This window comes from Herpailurus yagouaroundi, unplaced genomic scaffold, assembly GCF_014898765.1.
Source record: "Herpailurus yagouaroundi ecotype Mexico unplaced genomic scaffold, PumYag 216, whole genome shotgun sequence".
Taxonomy (NCBI): domain Eukaryota; kingdom Metazoa; phylum Chordata; class Mammalia; order Carnivora; family Felidae; genus Herpailurus; species Herpailurus yagouaroundi.
In genome coordinates this window covers 9,437,461-9,453,904 of record NW_024412447.1, presented here as the reverse complement: position 1 = coordinate 9,453,904, position 16,444 = coordinate 9,437,461, and the positions used below count along the sequence as shown (strand labels likewise).

The 16,444-nt window shown below is 49.2% G+C and overlaps 2 protein-coding genes across 2 annotated transcripts; both read right to left on the bottom strand.

The window, feature by feature from the left end:
* Positions 1–43: 43 nt before the first annotated feature.
* Positions 44–2,533, bottom strand: CCL26 (C-C motif chemokine ligand 26). Its single transcript, XM_040456314.1, has 3 exons — positions 2,425–2,533; positions 2,222–2,336; positions 44–241 (listed from the first exon to the last, which is right to left on the bottom strand). Exons 1-3 carry the CDS (start codon positions 2,495–2,497, stop codon positions 145–147), a joined length of 285 nt encoding a protein of 94 aa, XP_040312248.1. The 5' UTR covers positions 2,498–2,533; the 3' UTR covers positions 44–144.
* An 11,311-nt stretch (positions 2,534–13,844) lies between these two features.
* CCL24 (C-C motif chemokine ligand 24) lies at positions 13,845–16,235 on the bottom strand. Its single transcript, XM_040456101.1, has 3 exons — positions 16,024–16,235; positions 15,706–15,823; positions 13,845–14,840 (listed from the first exon to the last, which is right to left on the bottom strand). The coding sequence occupies exons 1-3, from the start codon at positions 16,094–16,096 to the stop codon at positions 14,672–14,674; spliced, it is 360 nt and encodes a 119-aa protein (XP_040312035.1). The 5' UTR covers positions 16,097–16,235; the 3' UTR covers positions 13,845–14,671.
* Positions 16,236–16,444: the final 209 nt, after the last annotated feature.

Sequence of the window (16,444 nt, the reverse complement as noted above, 5' to 3'; positions counted from 1 at the left end):
CCCCCTCCTCCTCCTCCTCCTCCTCCTCCTCCTCCTCCTCCTCCAGCCCATGGGGCCTCCTGCTGAAGAAAATCTCCAGGCTCCACCAAGGATAGCAATCTCAAGAGCAGGGTCCAGGTACCCTGGGGCTGAAGGTTCAACAGGTCACATTTGCTGCTGTGCTCTGAGTAAAGAAATGTATCTTTGCACCCATTTTTCCTTTGGCTGTGCACAGACTTTATGGCCTTTTTTGGTAACGAATCTGCAGAAAAGAGAAGCTGACAGTCAGTACTGAGAACTTTTGCCTCCTGAAGAGATGGAAAGGGAGGGTCAGCCACTTGACTGACTTTTGCTGGCCTTACTGCACCTGTTACACAGTTTCTGTTCCGTCTTCTGGTCCTTCTTTCCCCTTGGCCCTGTTTTCTACTGGAGACCATGCTTCCAGGCCCACCTCCCCCAGGAAATCATTTCCAACAGCTCTAGTGCGAAGCATGTAACCCGTACCATGCCTCTTAATTCTTTTGTTTTAATGGAAAAGCTTTATTGAGACATAATTCACACACCATGCAATTTACTCTTTAAAGTGCATAATTTAGGAGCACCTGGGTGGCTCAGTCGTTTAAGTTCCTGACTTCGGCTCAGGTCATGATCTCATGGTTTGTGAGTTTGAGCCCTGCGTCGGGCTCTGTGCTGACAGCTCAGAGCCTGGAGCCTGCTTCAGATTCTGTGTCTCCCTTGCTCTCTCTCTCTCAAAAATAAAATAAAACATTAAAAAAACTAAAAATAAAGCATATAATTATAATTCACTGCTTTTTAGTAGATCCACGGATGATGCAAACATTACTACCACCCAGTTTAGAATCTTTGCCTCAACCTCCCAAAGGGAACCTCATATGCATCATGCTGCTTAATTCTTCTCCTTTTTTTTTTTTTTTGGCGTTATAATTTGTGGAATTATAGCACATGAAATCTTTAAGCAAAAACAGGCGATAAAAGCCTGTCATGCTGTTTAATTCTTAACCACATTATCCTGGGCTGTTTGCCGTGGCCGCTTATACGGGATTCCTGCACTCTCACGATGCTGTGCACTCATGGAGAGTGGGGGGTCGTGGTTGATATCCCTGAATGTCCTCCAGCCTTCTGTCCCCTGAGACCACTCCTGAGGGTGATGAGAACCTAGGTCCGGGGCACTTTAGCCTGGAACAACTTGTAGGGTACAGTAGTATTTACGGGGCTCTCAGGCAGGTCCCAGCACAGGCAGGGAAAAACAGCCCAAAGTGGGGAGGGGTGAATAAGGGAGAGGCAGTTTTGTGAACATTTGAAAGCATAGCTGGGAATGTCTCTGACATCACTCCCATTGAAAGAAATATAGGCCAGCCTTAGGGACTGGTTGACCGGTGGCAGATTGTGGCAGAAGTGATGGTGTGTGACCTCACAGACAAAGTCATAGAAGGTTATGGAGTTTCTGCCAGGTTCATGGGGGCACTTATGCTGGAGCTTAGAACCACCTTGTTGTTTTTTTCTTCTTTTTTTCTTTCTAGTTTTTATTTAGTTTTGAGAGAGACAGAGAGACAGAGAGAGAGAGACAGAGCATGAGTGGGAGAGGGGCAGAGAGAGGGAGACACAGAATCTGAAGCAGGCTCCAGGCTCTGAGCTGTCAGCACAGAGCTCAATGTGGAGCTCAAACTCACAAACCATGAGATCATGACCTGAGCCAAAGTTGGACTCAACTGACTGAGCCACCCAGGTGCCCCCCTCTTTTTTTAAAAATTATTTTTTATTAATTTTATTTATTTATTTTGGAGAGAGTGACAGAGACAGAGGAGTGAGCAGGGAAGGGGCGGGGGGGGGGGGGGGAGAGAGAGAGAGAGAGAGAGAGAGAGAGAGAGAATCCCAAGCAGGCTCCACACTGTCAGCACAGAACCCGATGCAAGGCTCCAACTCATAAACCGTGAGATCATGACCTGAGCCGAAACCAAGAGTCAGACGCTTAACCAACTGAGCCACCCAGGTGCCCCTGTTCTCTCTTTTATACCCAGCACTTAGCACATTGCCTGGCACATGGTTTGAAAGTTAGGAAACCAAGGCTAAGGGTCACACTTGTTAGTGGCAGAGGCAGGGTGATGACCTAAGTTACCAGGTTCCCATCCTGAGCTCATCCTGGCACTGTGGGGGTGTGCCCAGCACCCATGCAATCACATGGCCAGTAGGAACCCTGAAAGCCCAGACAAGAAATACTCACATCACAGCCCGCTGGGAGCAGCTGTTCCTGGTGAATTTATAGGAATGCACCCACTTCCAAGGAAGGATCTTGTGGCTATATTGGAAGCAGCAGAACTTGGCCACATTGCTGCCACCTAAAAAACAGGGAAAGGAAGGAGCCTGGAGGTGGCCCTTTGCTTCTCCTCCCAGCCTGCCTGAGAAGGGAGTGGGACAGCTCCATACGTGTGGCAACTCCGAGATGGACACTCAGGATGAAGATCAGGAGAACAAGAAAGCCAAGAGGAAGGCTCTTCATGGTGCCACAAGCGGGGTCCTTCACAGTGTCCTCCCAAGTTCCTCCTGACTCCACTGGAGTCCCTTTTATAGGGTTGAGTCGTCCCTGAAGAGAATTCCAGAGAATTTTGTGGTTGAGGCAAAAACAGCTCTTTGGACCCTATCACGTAAGAACAACCCGTTACCCAAGGAAGAAGACTGGAAAGAAAGGGAAAGTCTTCTGAGGGAAGGGGAGGAGCCAGCACCCCACTGGGAGTTTCTGCCTGCCTCTCCCATCCCCTGCTTTTGTCTGAATCAATGCTTTCCTGTTTGAAAAGCAAAGGCAGAGGGAATGAAATAATAATTCTTGAGAACTGACTTAAATCACCTTAGAACACAATTGATGTTGTTCTGGACTGATTTCTAGCTCTTGACCCTAGCTTTCTTTGCTTCCTAAACACTGCTTATCTCTTGGTGAAGTACAGACAGTCTCAGGACAGGAGCACAGAGCAGCCCAGCCATGATAATGAATGCTAAAGAACAATGCTCGGGCGTGTGCCCGTCCTGTCTTCTCAGTGCCACACATCACCTGACACACAGGGTCAGAGCTGCTTGGGGGCACTTCAAGCTATCTCTTCAGGGTTAGAGAGCTCCAAACCAGACAGGACATCACAATTGCCTGGACCCTGAACACACACACACACACACACACACACACACACACACACACATACAACTATATTCCCTGTTCCTGCTTTGTACCTCCTGGATCAGGCTTTTTGGGAGGGGTATCCAGGAATCTATATATTAGCCAGATTTGGCCAAAATGGGGAAAGTGAATTCTAGAATGGGGCAGTGAATTTCCCCAGGAGAGTCTGGGGGGCAGGTAGAGAGGGACTTTCACATCTGTATTTCATAACACTGTGTTCAGTCATATCCACCCCCATCCTCCAGATGATGCCTCCTGGGGCTTTAACATTTTGAGTTTAAGGTAAAAGAAAAAAATCCACTAGCCATCTAGAACCATAGAATTTTTCAGAGCTGTCTGAGACCCTTTAAAACAACACCCACCCCCAACCACCCACCCAAGTCATCCAGACTGTTTTGACTACAGTTCTGAACTCACTGCTGACCTTGTCACAAGCTAAGACAGCTCAGACTTTGACAAAGTCTTTTTAGGTTCTTTTTAAAATTTGGCTGAAATCTGGGGTGTCTGGGTGGCTCAGTTGGCTGAGCGTCCGACTCTTCATTTTGGCTCAGGCCATGATCCCAGGGTCGTGGGATTGAGCCCCACTACAGGCTCTGCACTGAGCTTGGAGCATGCTTGGGATTCTCTCTCTCTTTCCTTCTGCCCCTCTCCTCTTCACTCTCTCTCTCTCTCTCTCTCTCTCAAAAAAAAAAATTGGCTGAAATCTATATTTTCATTGCTTCCACCAATTCACCAGATCTGTTTAAAAATGCCTAATTTCTCTTAGCTTCTGTTAGAAGATGAAGAAATTGAGGTTTTGGCCGATTTGAAGACCATTGTTTTAGTTTGGGTTCCCCTCAAACAGGAGAGGAGAAGAGGACCCCAGTGCAAGCAATTCGTGATCCCAGAAGACACCAGTCGAGGAGAGGGGACAGGAGGTGGGGGACAGGACACCAACACGGAGGCGGGTGATCACGCAGGTTACTGGCAGGAGCAGCCACGGCGTGGGGGTGGCTCTGAGGGGCTCGGGGCACCTGTGCAGAACAAGCCTGAGTTGGCCCGACTGTGGGGTGAAGAAGTGGGGATACTAACTCTCCACCTCTCTGCTTGTCAGTGACTGAAGGCTGCACCCCATCATCCCTGTCTTGTCCTAGGAGCGGGCCAAGCGTGCTTGGGATCAGGGGAAAGGCTCTGAGGCAGGGGCAGGTGTCCTCAATAAGCAGACTTTGGCTCACAGAAGTGAACGATAAGGGGATATGCATGGGGCCCCAATAGCACCTGCTACAATCATTATCATGTTTGTCCCCGAAAGTTCTCTTTTTCAGGCTGAGCCCCCCACCCCCACCCCCATGCCTTCAATTTGCCCCGCAAATTGGCCACCTTCCTACTGGCCACCTTCATGCCCCAGTTTCTGCTCCAGCAGCTACAGTGCGCTGGGCACCCAAAGGTTTCGTAAATGGGACACAATGAACAGTAACCACAGCGTTCTCCAATAGCATTGGCTATTGTTAATAGTGCTGCGGGGTACATGTGCCCCTATGAATCAGCACTCCCATATCCTCTGGATAAATTCCTAGTAGGGCTATTGCTAGGTCGCAGGGTAGTTCTGTTTTTAATTTTTTGAGGAACCTCCACACTGTTTTCCAGAGCGGCTGCACCAGTTGGCTTTCCCACCAACAGTGCAAGAGGGTTCCTCGCCAGCATCTCGTTTCCTGAGTTGTTAATTTTAGCCACTCTGACCAGTGTGAGGCAGTAGTATCTCAGTGTGGTTTTGATTTGTAGTTCCCTGATGATGAGCCACGCTGAGCGTCTGTTCATGTGTCCGCTGGCCATCGGGACATCTTCTTTGGAAAAGTGTCTACGTATATTTCAATACCTTGGTGAAGGAGGATGAAATGATATGGCAGATAAATTACTGAATCCTGGATCCTGCTGTCTTGCCCGCATCCTCTTCCCTGTGGTTGAAGCCCATGACCCCTACCCTCCAGCCTGCTAATCGGCCTTCCCACCCCATGTATGTATGGATATCTCAGAACCCTCAATCCCATATGGCTCCCGAGGTCTGGACTATAATCTGCATTCCCCACTACTCTGGACACTCTCCCAGAATCGGGCCTCTCCTGGCTCACCTCTCTGGGCCCCCCCTTCCTTTTAGCTGATTTGCCTCACTAGAGACTGAATTGTGTTCACTAATCCCCAGTGTGACTGTATTTGGAGATAAGAGCCTTATAGAGGTAATTAAGGTTGGTGGCTCAGTCGGCTGAGTGTCCGACTTCGGCTCAGGTCGTGATCTCATGGTTTGCGGGTTCAAGCACGCGTTGGGCTCTGTGTTGATGGCTCAGAACCTGGAACTTGCTTAGGATCCTGTGTCTCCGCCTCTCTCTGCCCCTTCCCCACTTGCAGTTTCTTCTCTCTCAAGAATAAAGAAACATTAAAAAAAAAAAAGAGGTAATTAAGGTCAAGGGTGGGGCCCTAATCTGATAGGACTGGAATCCTTATAAGAGGTGGAAGAGACATCAAGAATGTGTGCACACAGAGCAAAGGCCGTTTGAAGGCACAGTGAAGAGGTGGCCACCGGCACACCCAGGAGAGAGGCCCCAGGAGAAACCAAGTCTGCTAACACCTTGACCTTTGACTTGCAGCCTTCAGGACTCTGTGCTCCAGAAATAAACATCTGTCATTTATGGCAGCCCGAGCTCACTGGGTTCTCCCAGAAGCAGATCCTTAGGCAAGGATTTGAGCATAAAAAAAATATTTTGGAGGATATTTTGCAATGGAATATCCTTCTGCTGGGGGCAGAACACCCCGTTCTGTGTCTGCAAAGACTCCACCCTCCCAGCCTACAACCCATGTCGTCTGTTGGGGGAAGCCTTTCCTCCATCATTCCCAGCTGGATCCCGTGGCCATCCTCCAGCTCCACGTTCTACAGAGCTGAATTGCAGATGGCACTCTCCACACACATCAGCTTACCCGTCCGCCTTCCTTCTTGGACGGCGAGCTCTTCCCGTTCATTTCTTCACTGACTCATTCATGCAACAAATGATTTTGTTGTTGTTGTTCTCCACACTGTGTGAGATGCTGAGATCCAGAGATAAACAAGACAGATGTGGTCTCTGCTGCGGACGTTCTCGTGGAGGGAATAGACATAGAGCAGAAAACAATTACCCAATACCTTATCAATTACCCCTGGGCATGTACTTTGATGGAGAAGCTTAGGGAGCTTCAGAAATGTACATCGAGGGAATCTGAAGGAGGCGAGGGTGCCAGAAGAGTCTTCCATTAAAGAAAGTGATCTTCGGGGCGCCTGAGTGGCGCAGTCGGTTAAGCGTCCGACGTCAGCCACGTCACGATCTCGCGGTCCGGGAGTTCGAGCCCCGCGTCAGGCTCTGGGCGGATGGCTCAGAGCCTGGAGCCTGTTTCCGATTCTGTGTCTCCCTCTCTCTCTGCCCCTCCCCCGTTCATGCTCTGTCTCTCTCTGTCCGAAGAATAAATAAAAACGTTGAAAAAAAAAAAAAAAAAGAAAGTGATCTTTGCATTTAGCCTTGAAGGACAACGTACTGGTTATTCCCCATTTGTACCCTCACCCTGCCCCTGCAATTCATCATCAAGGAACCGGGAAGAAGGCTTCTTGTTGGTTTTCATAAGCCTTCAGCACAGAGTCTGGAATCCATTTATGTCACACACGTTTGCTGGGTTCTCACCAGGCACCCAGGCACTGCCACAGGCCCTGGAAGTCCACGGTGGACAAGACCAGAGTTGAGTGAATGGAAATGGATCCTCTGTCTACTGTCCCCAGTGAGATCTGGACATCGGGGAGACAGCAGAAGGGGGCCCAGTGTGTTAGGAGGGTTTCCCCAGAGCTGGGCAGCCCCCGCAAGAGGTAGGCTCCATCCTAGTTTGGGTGTGATAGAAGCAGGGTGGAGTCAAGCCAAGAAAAACATATTCCCTGGCGTCAGAAAAGACAAACCTTTTTCCCATTTGCATGTTCCCAGTTACTCCACTTAATCCCCAAAGCAGTCCTGTGAAGGAGGTTTTAGTGAGCCAACCATCTCCCACCAAGGAAACTGAGGTTCCAAGAGGGGAGAGAATTTGTTCAAGGTCACACAGCTCTCAGGCAGCAGAGCCAAGGTTCAAAGCCAGGTGTGTCTCAAGTGTGTGCCCTCTCCTGCCTCTTGAGCGTCCCCTGTCCCCTGCCCCCTCCCCTGAGAAAGGGCCTCAAGGTTAGCTTGCTCCGGGTTCTGTCCTGGATCCAAAACTAACCTGTAGTTAAGTGAGGATATTAAAGGAAAGGGCAAATAATGACAGGTACAGATAAGGTGTTGCACCTGTTCGGGCTGCAAGAGCTGATAAAGTTTCAAAGAGCTGACACAGAAAGGGAGGTGCACTCAGTCCCAGGATTCACAACATCCAGAACATAAAAACCAACCGCTCGTTGCTTGGGAGAATACAGCTCTTCCCGATTCTGAGTCCCATGAGAAGTTTCTCCTGGTAATCCCCGGAAAGCGTCACCCGGCACTGTTGTGACTGGGCCATACCCACGGCGTCCTGGCAAGAAGCGCCCGTTCCATAGGGCTTATCACTGCTCAGAAGTTAGAGCGCCAAAAGGATGGTGACGTTTCTAGGGAAAGCCAGTAACAGGGTATCTTTTCCTGGAATCAGAAAATGCAGAGGCCAAAAAGCGACTGCTTGAAAGTGATCAAGGAGCAGCTGCATGACCACAGATGGGATTGGGTGGGAGCCAAGGAAGAGAGGGATTTGGGAGTGTGGTGGGTGGGCTGAGCATTCAAGGGGTCCTCTTGCTGTCCGGTTTGGGCCGAGCACTCGAGGCCTGTGAGTCCACCCCACAGCTTCAGGGGGAAGAAATCTTTAAGTGTCCTGAAGGTGTTTTCTGGAAACTGACAGAACTATAATTCTGGGAAGTTAGATAACTCTTAATAGAGATTCAATCCAGAGAAACAAGGCGGTGGAATTCTGCAGAACAAACAGATTTGCAAGATCTCAAAGAGGATTCAGGTACTTCTGATGGCAAAACATCTCCCTCGGCCAGATGAGCCTCTCCAGGCAGGTCTGCTTCCAAAATGGAAATGGGGATGGGGAAGAAGAGAAGCTGTCTTTCTGGAAGAACTGATCTGCTCGGGGGGACAGCCGAGCACGGACTGCCATCATCACATGGCTGTCCAGAAGCACTGCCCTCTCAGCAGGTGGATGGAGCCTTGCTGAGCCCAGTAGGTAGGCTGGCTTTTTTGGGGAGAGAAGAAAAATCAGGCGGGGCGGGGGGGGGGCAGGGGGAGGACAGAGGGAAAGGGTGAAGCTTGAAAAGTTCAAAGGCTTTGAACAAATATGAGACTTTATGATGTCGCCACCTTTATTTTACCACTGCAGCCGCCATCTGAAAGCAGAAGAAGCCGAGACCATAGAACATTGTATTAGTGTCAGGGGTACAACATAATGATCGGACACGTATATATTGTGAAATGGTCACCGCAATAAGTTAACATCTGTCCCCACACACAGTTACAACTTTTTCATGCAGGAAGAACTTTTAAGACCTACTCCCTTAGCGACTTTCATATATACAATACGGTATTGTTAACTCTAGTTCTGGTGCTACATGGGACACCCCCAGGACTTACTCATCTTCTACCCGGAGCTGGTACCTTTTGACCCTGCTATGCTCATTTCACACCCCACCCCACCCGCCTCTGGCAACCACCAATCTGTTCTCTGTATCTGTGAGTCCGTTTATAAAAAAAAAAAAAATTCCACGTATAAATGAGATCATACAGTATTTGTCTTTTCTTGTTTAATTGACTCCGCTTTGCATAATGCCCTCAAGGTCCGCCCCTGTTAATGGCAGGATTGTTTATGGCTGAATTATTTTCCATTGCATATATATACATCACCTTTTCCTTATCCATGCATCCGCCGATAGACACTTAGGTTGCTTCCATATCTTGGACTTTGTAAATTATGCTGCAGTGAACATGAGGGCACACATATCTTTTCAATTGGGTATTTTCCTTGGGAATGCAAGCTGGTGCAGCCACTCTGGAAAAGAGTATGGAGGTTCCTCAAAAAACTAAAAATAGAACTACCTTACGACCCAGCAATTGCACTACTAGGCATTTATCCAAGGGATACAGGTGTGCTGGTTTGAAGGGACACATGCACCCCCATGTTTACAGCAGCACTATCGACAATAGCCAAAGTATGGAAAGAACCCAAATGCCCATCGATGGATGAATGGATAAAGAAGATGTGGTCTATATATACAATGGAGTATTACTGGGCAATCAAAAAGAATGAAATCTTGCCATTTGCAACTACGTGGATGGAACTGGAGGGTATTATGCTAAGTGAAATTAGTCAGAGAAAGACAAAAATCATGACTTCACTCATATGAGGACTTTAAGAGACAAAACAGATGAACATAAGGGAAGGGAAACAAAAATAATATAAAAACAGAGGGGACAAAACAGAAGAGACTCATAAATATGGAGAACAAACTGAGGGTTACTGGAGGGGTTGTGGGAGGGGGGATGGGCTAAATGGGGAAGGGACACTAAGGAATCTACTCCTGAAATCATTGTTGCACTAGATGCTAACTAATTTGGATGTAAATTTTTAAAAAGAAAAAAGAAAGTTAAAAAAAAAAGAAACAAATGAATAGTTTTCGTGCGTGAAGTGCCTCAGAGTGAGGTAAATCCTTATATGGTAAAATTACTGTTGTAGTCATTGTATGTCATCTGATGTGTCAAATATTTTATTTTTTGCCAATAGGAGACATATACTGATTTTGTTGCTAGGCTAGAAGTTTAGAAAAGAAGTTGGAACTATTTTCACAACATGAAGACCTTTTTAATAAATGGAAAACAGGCAAAACGAACTTTTCGTTTTGATTGTTATTCCAGTGTAAACATTTTCTATCAACAACTAATTTTCTATATGTGTGTGTAGTATCTATGCCCTGTTTTGACATTCTATTCTTATAATAAAATAATATATATATATATTAAAAATTTGAGATCGAATCTGATAAAATGTTTATTTGAGAGTTAATGAAAACAAAAAGTTAGTATTTTCCTTTCCTTTGGAGAAACACCCAGGAGTGGAATTGCTGAATTAATAGTTCCATTGTTATTCTTTGAGGTACCTCATACTGTTTTCCACCGTGGCTGCACCAATTTGGGCAACTGAAAAAAATATTTTTAATGTTTATTTTTGAGAGAGAGAGAGGGAGAGCGACAGAGTGTGAGCAGGGGAAGTGCAGAAAGAGAGGGAGACACAGAATCCGAAGCAGGCTCCAGGCTCTGAGCTGTCAGCACAGAACCCAACACAGGGCTCGAACTCACGGATCGTGAGATCATGACCTGAGCTGAAGTCGGATGCCCAACTGACTGAGCCACCCGGGTGCCCCTGGGAAACTTTTTAAAAGATTGCAGATTTGGAGCACCTGGGTGGCTCAGTCAATGGAACGTCTGACTCTTGATTTCAGCCCAGGTCATAATTCATGGTTTCTGGGATCGAGCCCCATGTTGGGCTCTAGGCTGGCAGCATGAGACCTGCTTGGGATTCTCTCTCTCTCTCTCTCTCTCTCTCTCTCTCTCTCTCTCTCTCTCAAAATAAATAAATAAACATTGAAGAAAAAAGATTGCAGATTTCTGGGTCTCATTCTGGCGGAGTCTGAGTCACCACATATGGGGTAGGGCCCAGGAATATGTATTTAAAGCTTCACAGATGATTCTGACGCCCAGTCAGGATTGTGAGCGGCTGTTCTGTGTCTTTCATTTTTTCTCGCTTGGCCTCAAGGCCTCAGGTGCTCTCTTCCTCTTCCGCTCTTGGGTTACAATAATACCTTTTGACATACCAGCTGCGTGCTTATGAAAGAACTTTTAATTCACTTTTTAAACAAAATTTTTTAAATGTTTATTTATTTTTGAGAGAAAGAGAGAGCATGAGCTGGGGAGGGGCAGAGAGAGAGAGAGGGAGACGTAGAATTGGAAGCAGGCTCCAGGCCCTGAGCTGTCAGCACAGAGCCCGATGCGGGGCTCGAACCCGTGAACCATGAGACCGTGACCTGAGCTGAAGTCAGACACTTAACCGACTAAGCCACCCAGGCGCCCCCGAGAGCTTTTATTGACAGGTTTTGCTGGAAGTGGAGAGCTCTCCCAAACACAGGTCAACTTTGCCCTAACATGGCCACAAACTGAACCCAGTCCCTCCCTGACCAGCCCCTGGCACGCTGTCCATCTCCAGAATATGTCCTTCCCAAGGGAGCCTGAGAAAGAGTGTGGGTGACTCAGTGCATGTGTCATTGTGCTGGTGGCCTGTTCAGAAGTAGGATAGGAGGGTGTCACCTCACCATACGCAGAGCAGCCATCCAGGTCCATGGCTCACATTCTAGAGCAAGGCCAGACAAAGGCAGAGCAGGGCATCTGGTGGACAGTTCCCATGCTCCCCACCGGTGCCTTCTTTCTCCAGACACATTTAAAGGCCACCAGAGAAATGAGACAGGAGGGACACAGAGCCTGCCGGAATGGACACAGAAGTGTCAGCCGGGGGTGAAGGGGGTTAAGAGGTACAAACTTGCGGTTACAAAGTAAATAAGTCCTGAGGATGTAACACACAGCCCAGGGAATATAATCAATAATACATTTTTTGAATATTTATTTATTTTGAGGGGGGGAGGGGCAGAGACAGAGGGGAACAGAGAATCTGAAGCAGGCTCCTCACTGTCAGTGCAGAGCCCTACGCAGGGCTCAAACCCGTGAAGTACAAGACCGTGACGGGAGTTGAAGTCGGGTGCTTAAACGCTGAGCCACCTGGGCTCAGTCCCCTACAGTCAGTAATACTGTCATACCTTGTATGGTGACAGATAGTAACTACACTTACTGTGGGGACCATATCGAAGTGTAGAAACATATCATATCACTCTGATGTACACCTGAAACTAACAGTATATTATTGAATGTCATTTACGTTTCAATTAAAGAAAAGAAACTGTCAGCCAGATGCCCTGGCCCCTGCAAGACCAGCTTCAGCTTCTCCGCCTCCCAGCTGGGCTGGGTCATGCCCTCAGCTAACATTTATTGAGCCTCTACTATGTGCCAGGCACTGAGCTAAGTGCTTCCCGTGCATTAATGCCTTATTTAGTCCTCACAATCAACTCATCAAATAGATAGTTCTATTATGCCCATTTTACAGATGTGAGAAGTGAGGCCAGACTACACGCCTACCTTGTGGAAATTAACCAAGACCACCCAGATGAAGACAAACACGTTATTCATTCAGAGCTTGCTACAGCAAGACAGTCAGCCGCTCTCACTGGTGTCTGCAGAGACTCAAAGGCAGGCCAGGGAACGGGGGGGTGGGGTGGGGTGGGGGGCTCAGAGTGGACAAACGGGGAGGCACAGGGGTGCTTCGGTGGGAGGTGGTTGTCCTGGAGAAGCGAACAGCTTCTGTGATTGACTTGGCAATATATAGCTGGCTCCCTCTGGCTGGTCTTGAGTTGGAAAAGGGCTGGGGGGTGGGGTGGGACTAGGAAGCTGACAGTCTCTGACCCAGTTGTGATGGTTCCGGGCCAGTTGCTGCACAGCCCGTGAGTCAGACTTCTGTTGTCATCTATGGTCTGGCCCCTGTCCCTCGCCTTCCTGTTTCCCTTCCCTGAATGCTCCAGCTTTCATCCATCCCCAGAAATAACACTCTTCTTGCCGAGGGAAACCTCAGTCACATTCAGATGCCAACCTCGTGCTGAGGATGTCTGCAGGATCCCCTCAACGCACGCCCATAACGTCCCTCATTTGTACTGTTAGCGTTACTCTTTATTCTGCTTTGTGGTCGAGTTGCAAGAACCTCAACAGCAGCTGCACCCAGAATGCCTCCCGCCTTCTCACACCTTCTGTGACTCTCCACGCCCGAAGGCTTGTTTGCAACCGAGGGAGGTTGCTCTACTCCCACCTGCAGAAAGAGCACCCCTGCGCACAGCTGGCAATGACTGACGCAGCAGGGCTGTGATGAGGGGTGGGTCTCACCCACTTCCCAGCTCTGACTGAGCTCTGCCTGGTGACCCTCCGTTCCTGGCCACCTTCCTTGCCTTGTGTTGTCTTGTGTTGCCTCCCCATTCTCTCGAGGTTACTCCCTGTACCTCCCATACATAATCATTGCACTCGGATCTTTGTTTCAGGGTCTGATTCTGGGGAAAACCCAAGGTTTAAAAGGGCTTATTATTCCCATTTTACAGCTGAGGAAAACCGAGGCACAGAGACCGTGACATGTTTCAAGGTCATGCAGCTTACAAAGTAGGATTGGTACTAAACCCACACTGCTCTTGATTTGTGAGTGTGTGTGAGTGTGAGTGTGTGTGTGTGTGTGTGTGTGTGTGTGTGTGAGTTATTTTTCTCCCTAATTCTCTGAAGCTGGAGCCCCTCTTTGTCATTTTATAGCCTTGTTGTGCCTGCAACAGTTCCTTGTGAAATAATGTGTTCTGTTGAAATTTTTAAAAAATCTAATAGAATCCTGCTGTGCGTGAATGTTTTTACAAAGTTCATGACAGGACTCCCAGGAACAGGCTAAGACCACTCCTGGGATGCCCGGGGCTCAGGCTGCCTTTATCCCCTCCAATGGGCAACTCCAGATCATCTCTGGGGCACACACTCCCTGTCCCCAACCCTGTCCCCACAGGAAGAGAGCAGGCAAGACACAATTACCTGAGAAAGAGAAATCACATTTTATTTGAATTGTTATTTGAGAAGAGCAATTGTGTCTACACTTTTGACATACAAATCACACGATATCTCATACATGGGTGGGGGGGGGGACCCTGGAATCCTTCTCCTACCAGAACCCCGACTCCATCCTCACATTCCAAAAATGTAGGGAAAGAACCGGCCTTAAAGGCAGAGCAGGTCTTTGTCCCCAGAGAAGCACAGGGCCAGCCATTCCATAAAGCGGAACGCCTCCCCCAAACCCTTTCTTCCCAAGGGAATTTAACAACCCAGACTGGCTCCTCATCCTCACCCTCTAGGTCCATTTCATCACAAAAACCAAAGAGTCCCTGAAAACGTCATTAATTACATCCCATGAGCTGTGTGCGAGGAAGGCTGGGGATCTGGCAACACGCGCAGCAAAGGAGCCCTAGATTTTATTGGGTTTTTATTCACCCGGGATTCTGGAAGTGGGGCAGGCTCGGGGCTTCTGTAGAGTGATGAAGAGCCACAGCTGTTGACAGGTCACCCATACCCAGACAGACAGATCCCACTGCAAGACCCGAGGACCCAAGAAGCCAGCTCTAGGCTAAGCTTTGAGACACAAGCAGTGACTGTCTGCAGGTGAGGCCCGATGCACCTGGGCTCTGGGTGCCTGGAAGGCAGGGAAGGGCCAGCATAAGCTCCGGAGGAGGGCAGACGGCTGCCACCATCTTCCTTCCAGAACCTTCTCCGCCAGCTCAGGGAAGGCAAAGGGCCCAGGGTGCAAGAGCTCTCCCCCTCTCATCACTGGCGCACAGGCCCCAAGCTGAGGGCCGGGCGGTGGTTAGATGGCAGTGCTAATGGCAGGGGACCTCTGCGGGAGCGCTTTGACACCCATCGTCCTGAGCCCCGTGGCCGCCTTCTTCCGCTTGGCGTCCAGGTTCTTCATGTACGTCTGCACCCAGCGCTGCTCAGGGTCGCCACAGAACTTCTGGCCCTTCCGGGTGGTGAAGCTGCAGGAAGGGTGACAGGGCACACTTGAGACCTGGCCATGACCTTGGACCTCTTGACTTGATGAGGACGTGGGTGTGGAGGCCCACAGAGGGCAAGCTGCTGCCCGGGGCCCCCCTAGCAGTTCCTGACACGGTGTCTTCTCTCGGGGTGTCAGCATCTCTTTGCATCACCTGTTCTCAAGCTCCGTGTCAGATGGGGGGAGGCCCAGCCCTGCCTTTAGTTAATGTTGGATCTGAAGAGAGAGACACAATGTCTACCCACAGGGAGTAGAGGAAAGGAGAAAATGCACTGAAAACCTCCAGGGAGTGGCGCCTGGGTGGCTCAGTCGGTTGAGCATCCAACTTTGGCTCAGGTCATGATCTCTCGGTTCATGAGTTTGAGCCCCACAGAGGGATGATCCTCTGTCCCCATCTCTCTGCCACTCCCCCACTTGTACTCTCTCTTTGTCTCTCTCAAAGTAAATAAACTTGAAAGAAAGAAAGAAAGAAGGAAAGAAGGAAAGAAAGAAATAAAGAAAGAAAGAGAAAGAAAGAAAGAAAGAAAAAGAAAGAAAGAAAGAAAGAAAGAAAGAAAGACAAGAAAGGAAGAAAGCCTCCAGGGGTTAGTTAAGGTAATGGGATATGCCCCCAAATAGTGCCTAGTATATGTATATATTTATATATATCTGGTGCTCAAGAAATGATTGTTGTCTCAGAGTCCTCTTCCTAATCTCTTGGGGGAGAAAGCTGAGGCTCAGGGAGGTGAAGTGGCTTCCCCAGGATCAGAGAGCCAGGCCCTCCCAACTTTACTCCCCAGTGACCCTGAATGGACGGTCATCTCCCCTGCCCCTCTCGTGCCGGGGGTCCGGGAGAGGAGGTTACTTACATCACTCCTGCCTTGGGGCAGAGACTCCCACTGGACAGCTGGTAGTTAACCACTCGGCTCTCTGGAACTTTCTTGGAAATGAAGGACATACAGCAGGAAGAGGGGATGGTCACAGAGCCTAGAGGACGGGAGAGAGAAGAGCCCGGGCTGCCTGAGACTCTGGGCTGCCGAGCCCGAGCCCAACACCTCCCAGCCCTGGGGCCACCGTTCCTCAACATTCTGCTCCAGACCCAGCCCAGTCAGTCCTCCACCCTCCACTGTGCTGTCCCAGCCACACTGTCCTGCCTGACAGCCCCGGGCTGAGGCTGGAGCTCTTACCTGCAGGGGCAATGCGGTGTGCACACAGGGCCAGCAGCAGGAGGCTGGCCACCATGGTTGCAAGGCCTGCCATGTGTGGGAGAGGGAGTTCAGGACCTAAAGCTGGGGTGCAGGAGGAGAGGGCCACGTTCCTTTCAGATCACCTGGACCTCCCTCTGCCTTTTATAAGGGCAGCTGGGAGGAAACACCCACTGATAGAGCCTCCCCTCACCCCTTCCAGGCTTCCCTGAAAGTCCTCAAGGCCCACGAATCCTGCCAAGGGGAAGTTCTTGTGTAGCTGAGTCAGGCGTTATTTGGCGTATTCTAAGAAAGCGCTGGGGGAGGAGAGGATCACCCAATCTAAGTGGAGTGCAGAAGTTTTGGGGGCATAGTTAGAAGGCTGATGAGGATCCTTGGGGTGCTAGCTGTTCATTCCTGTGGG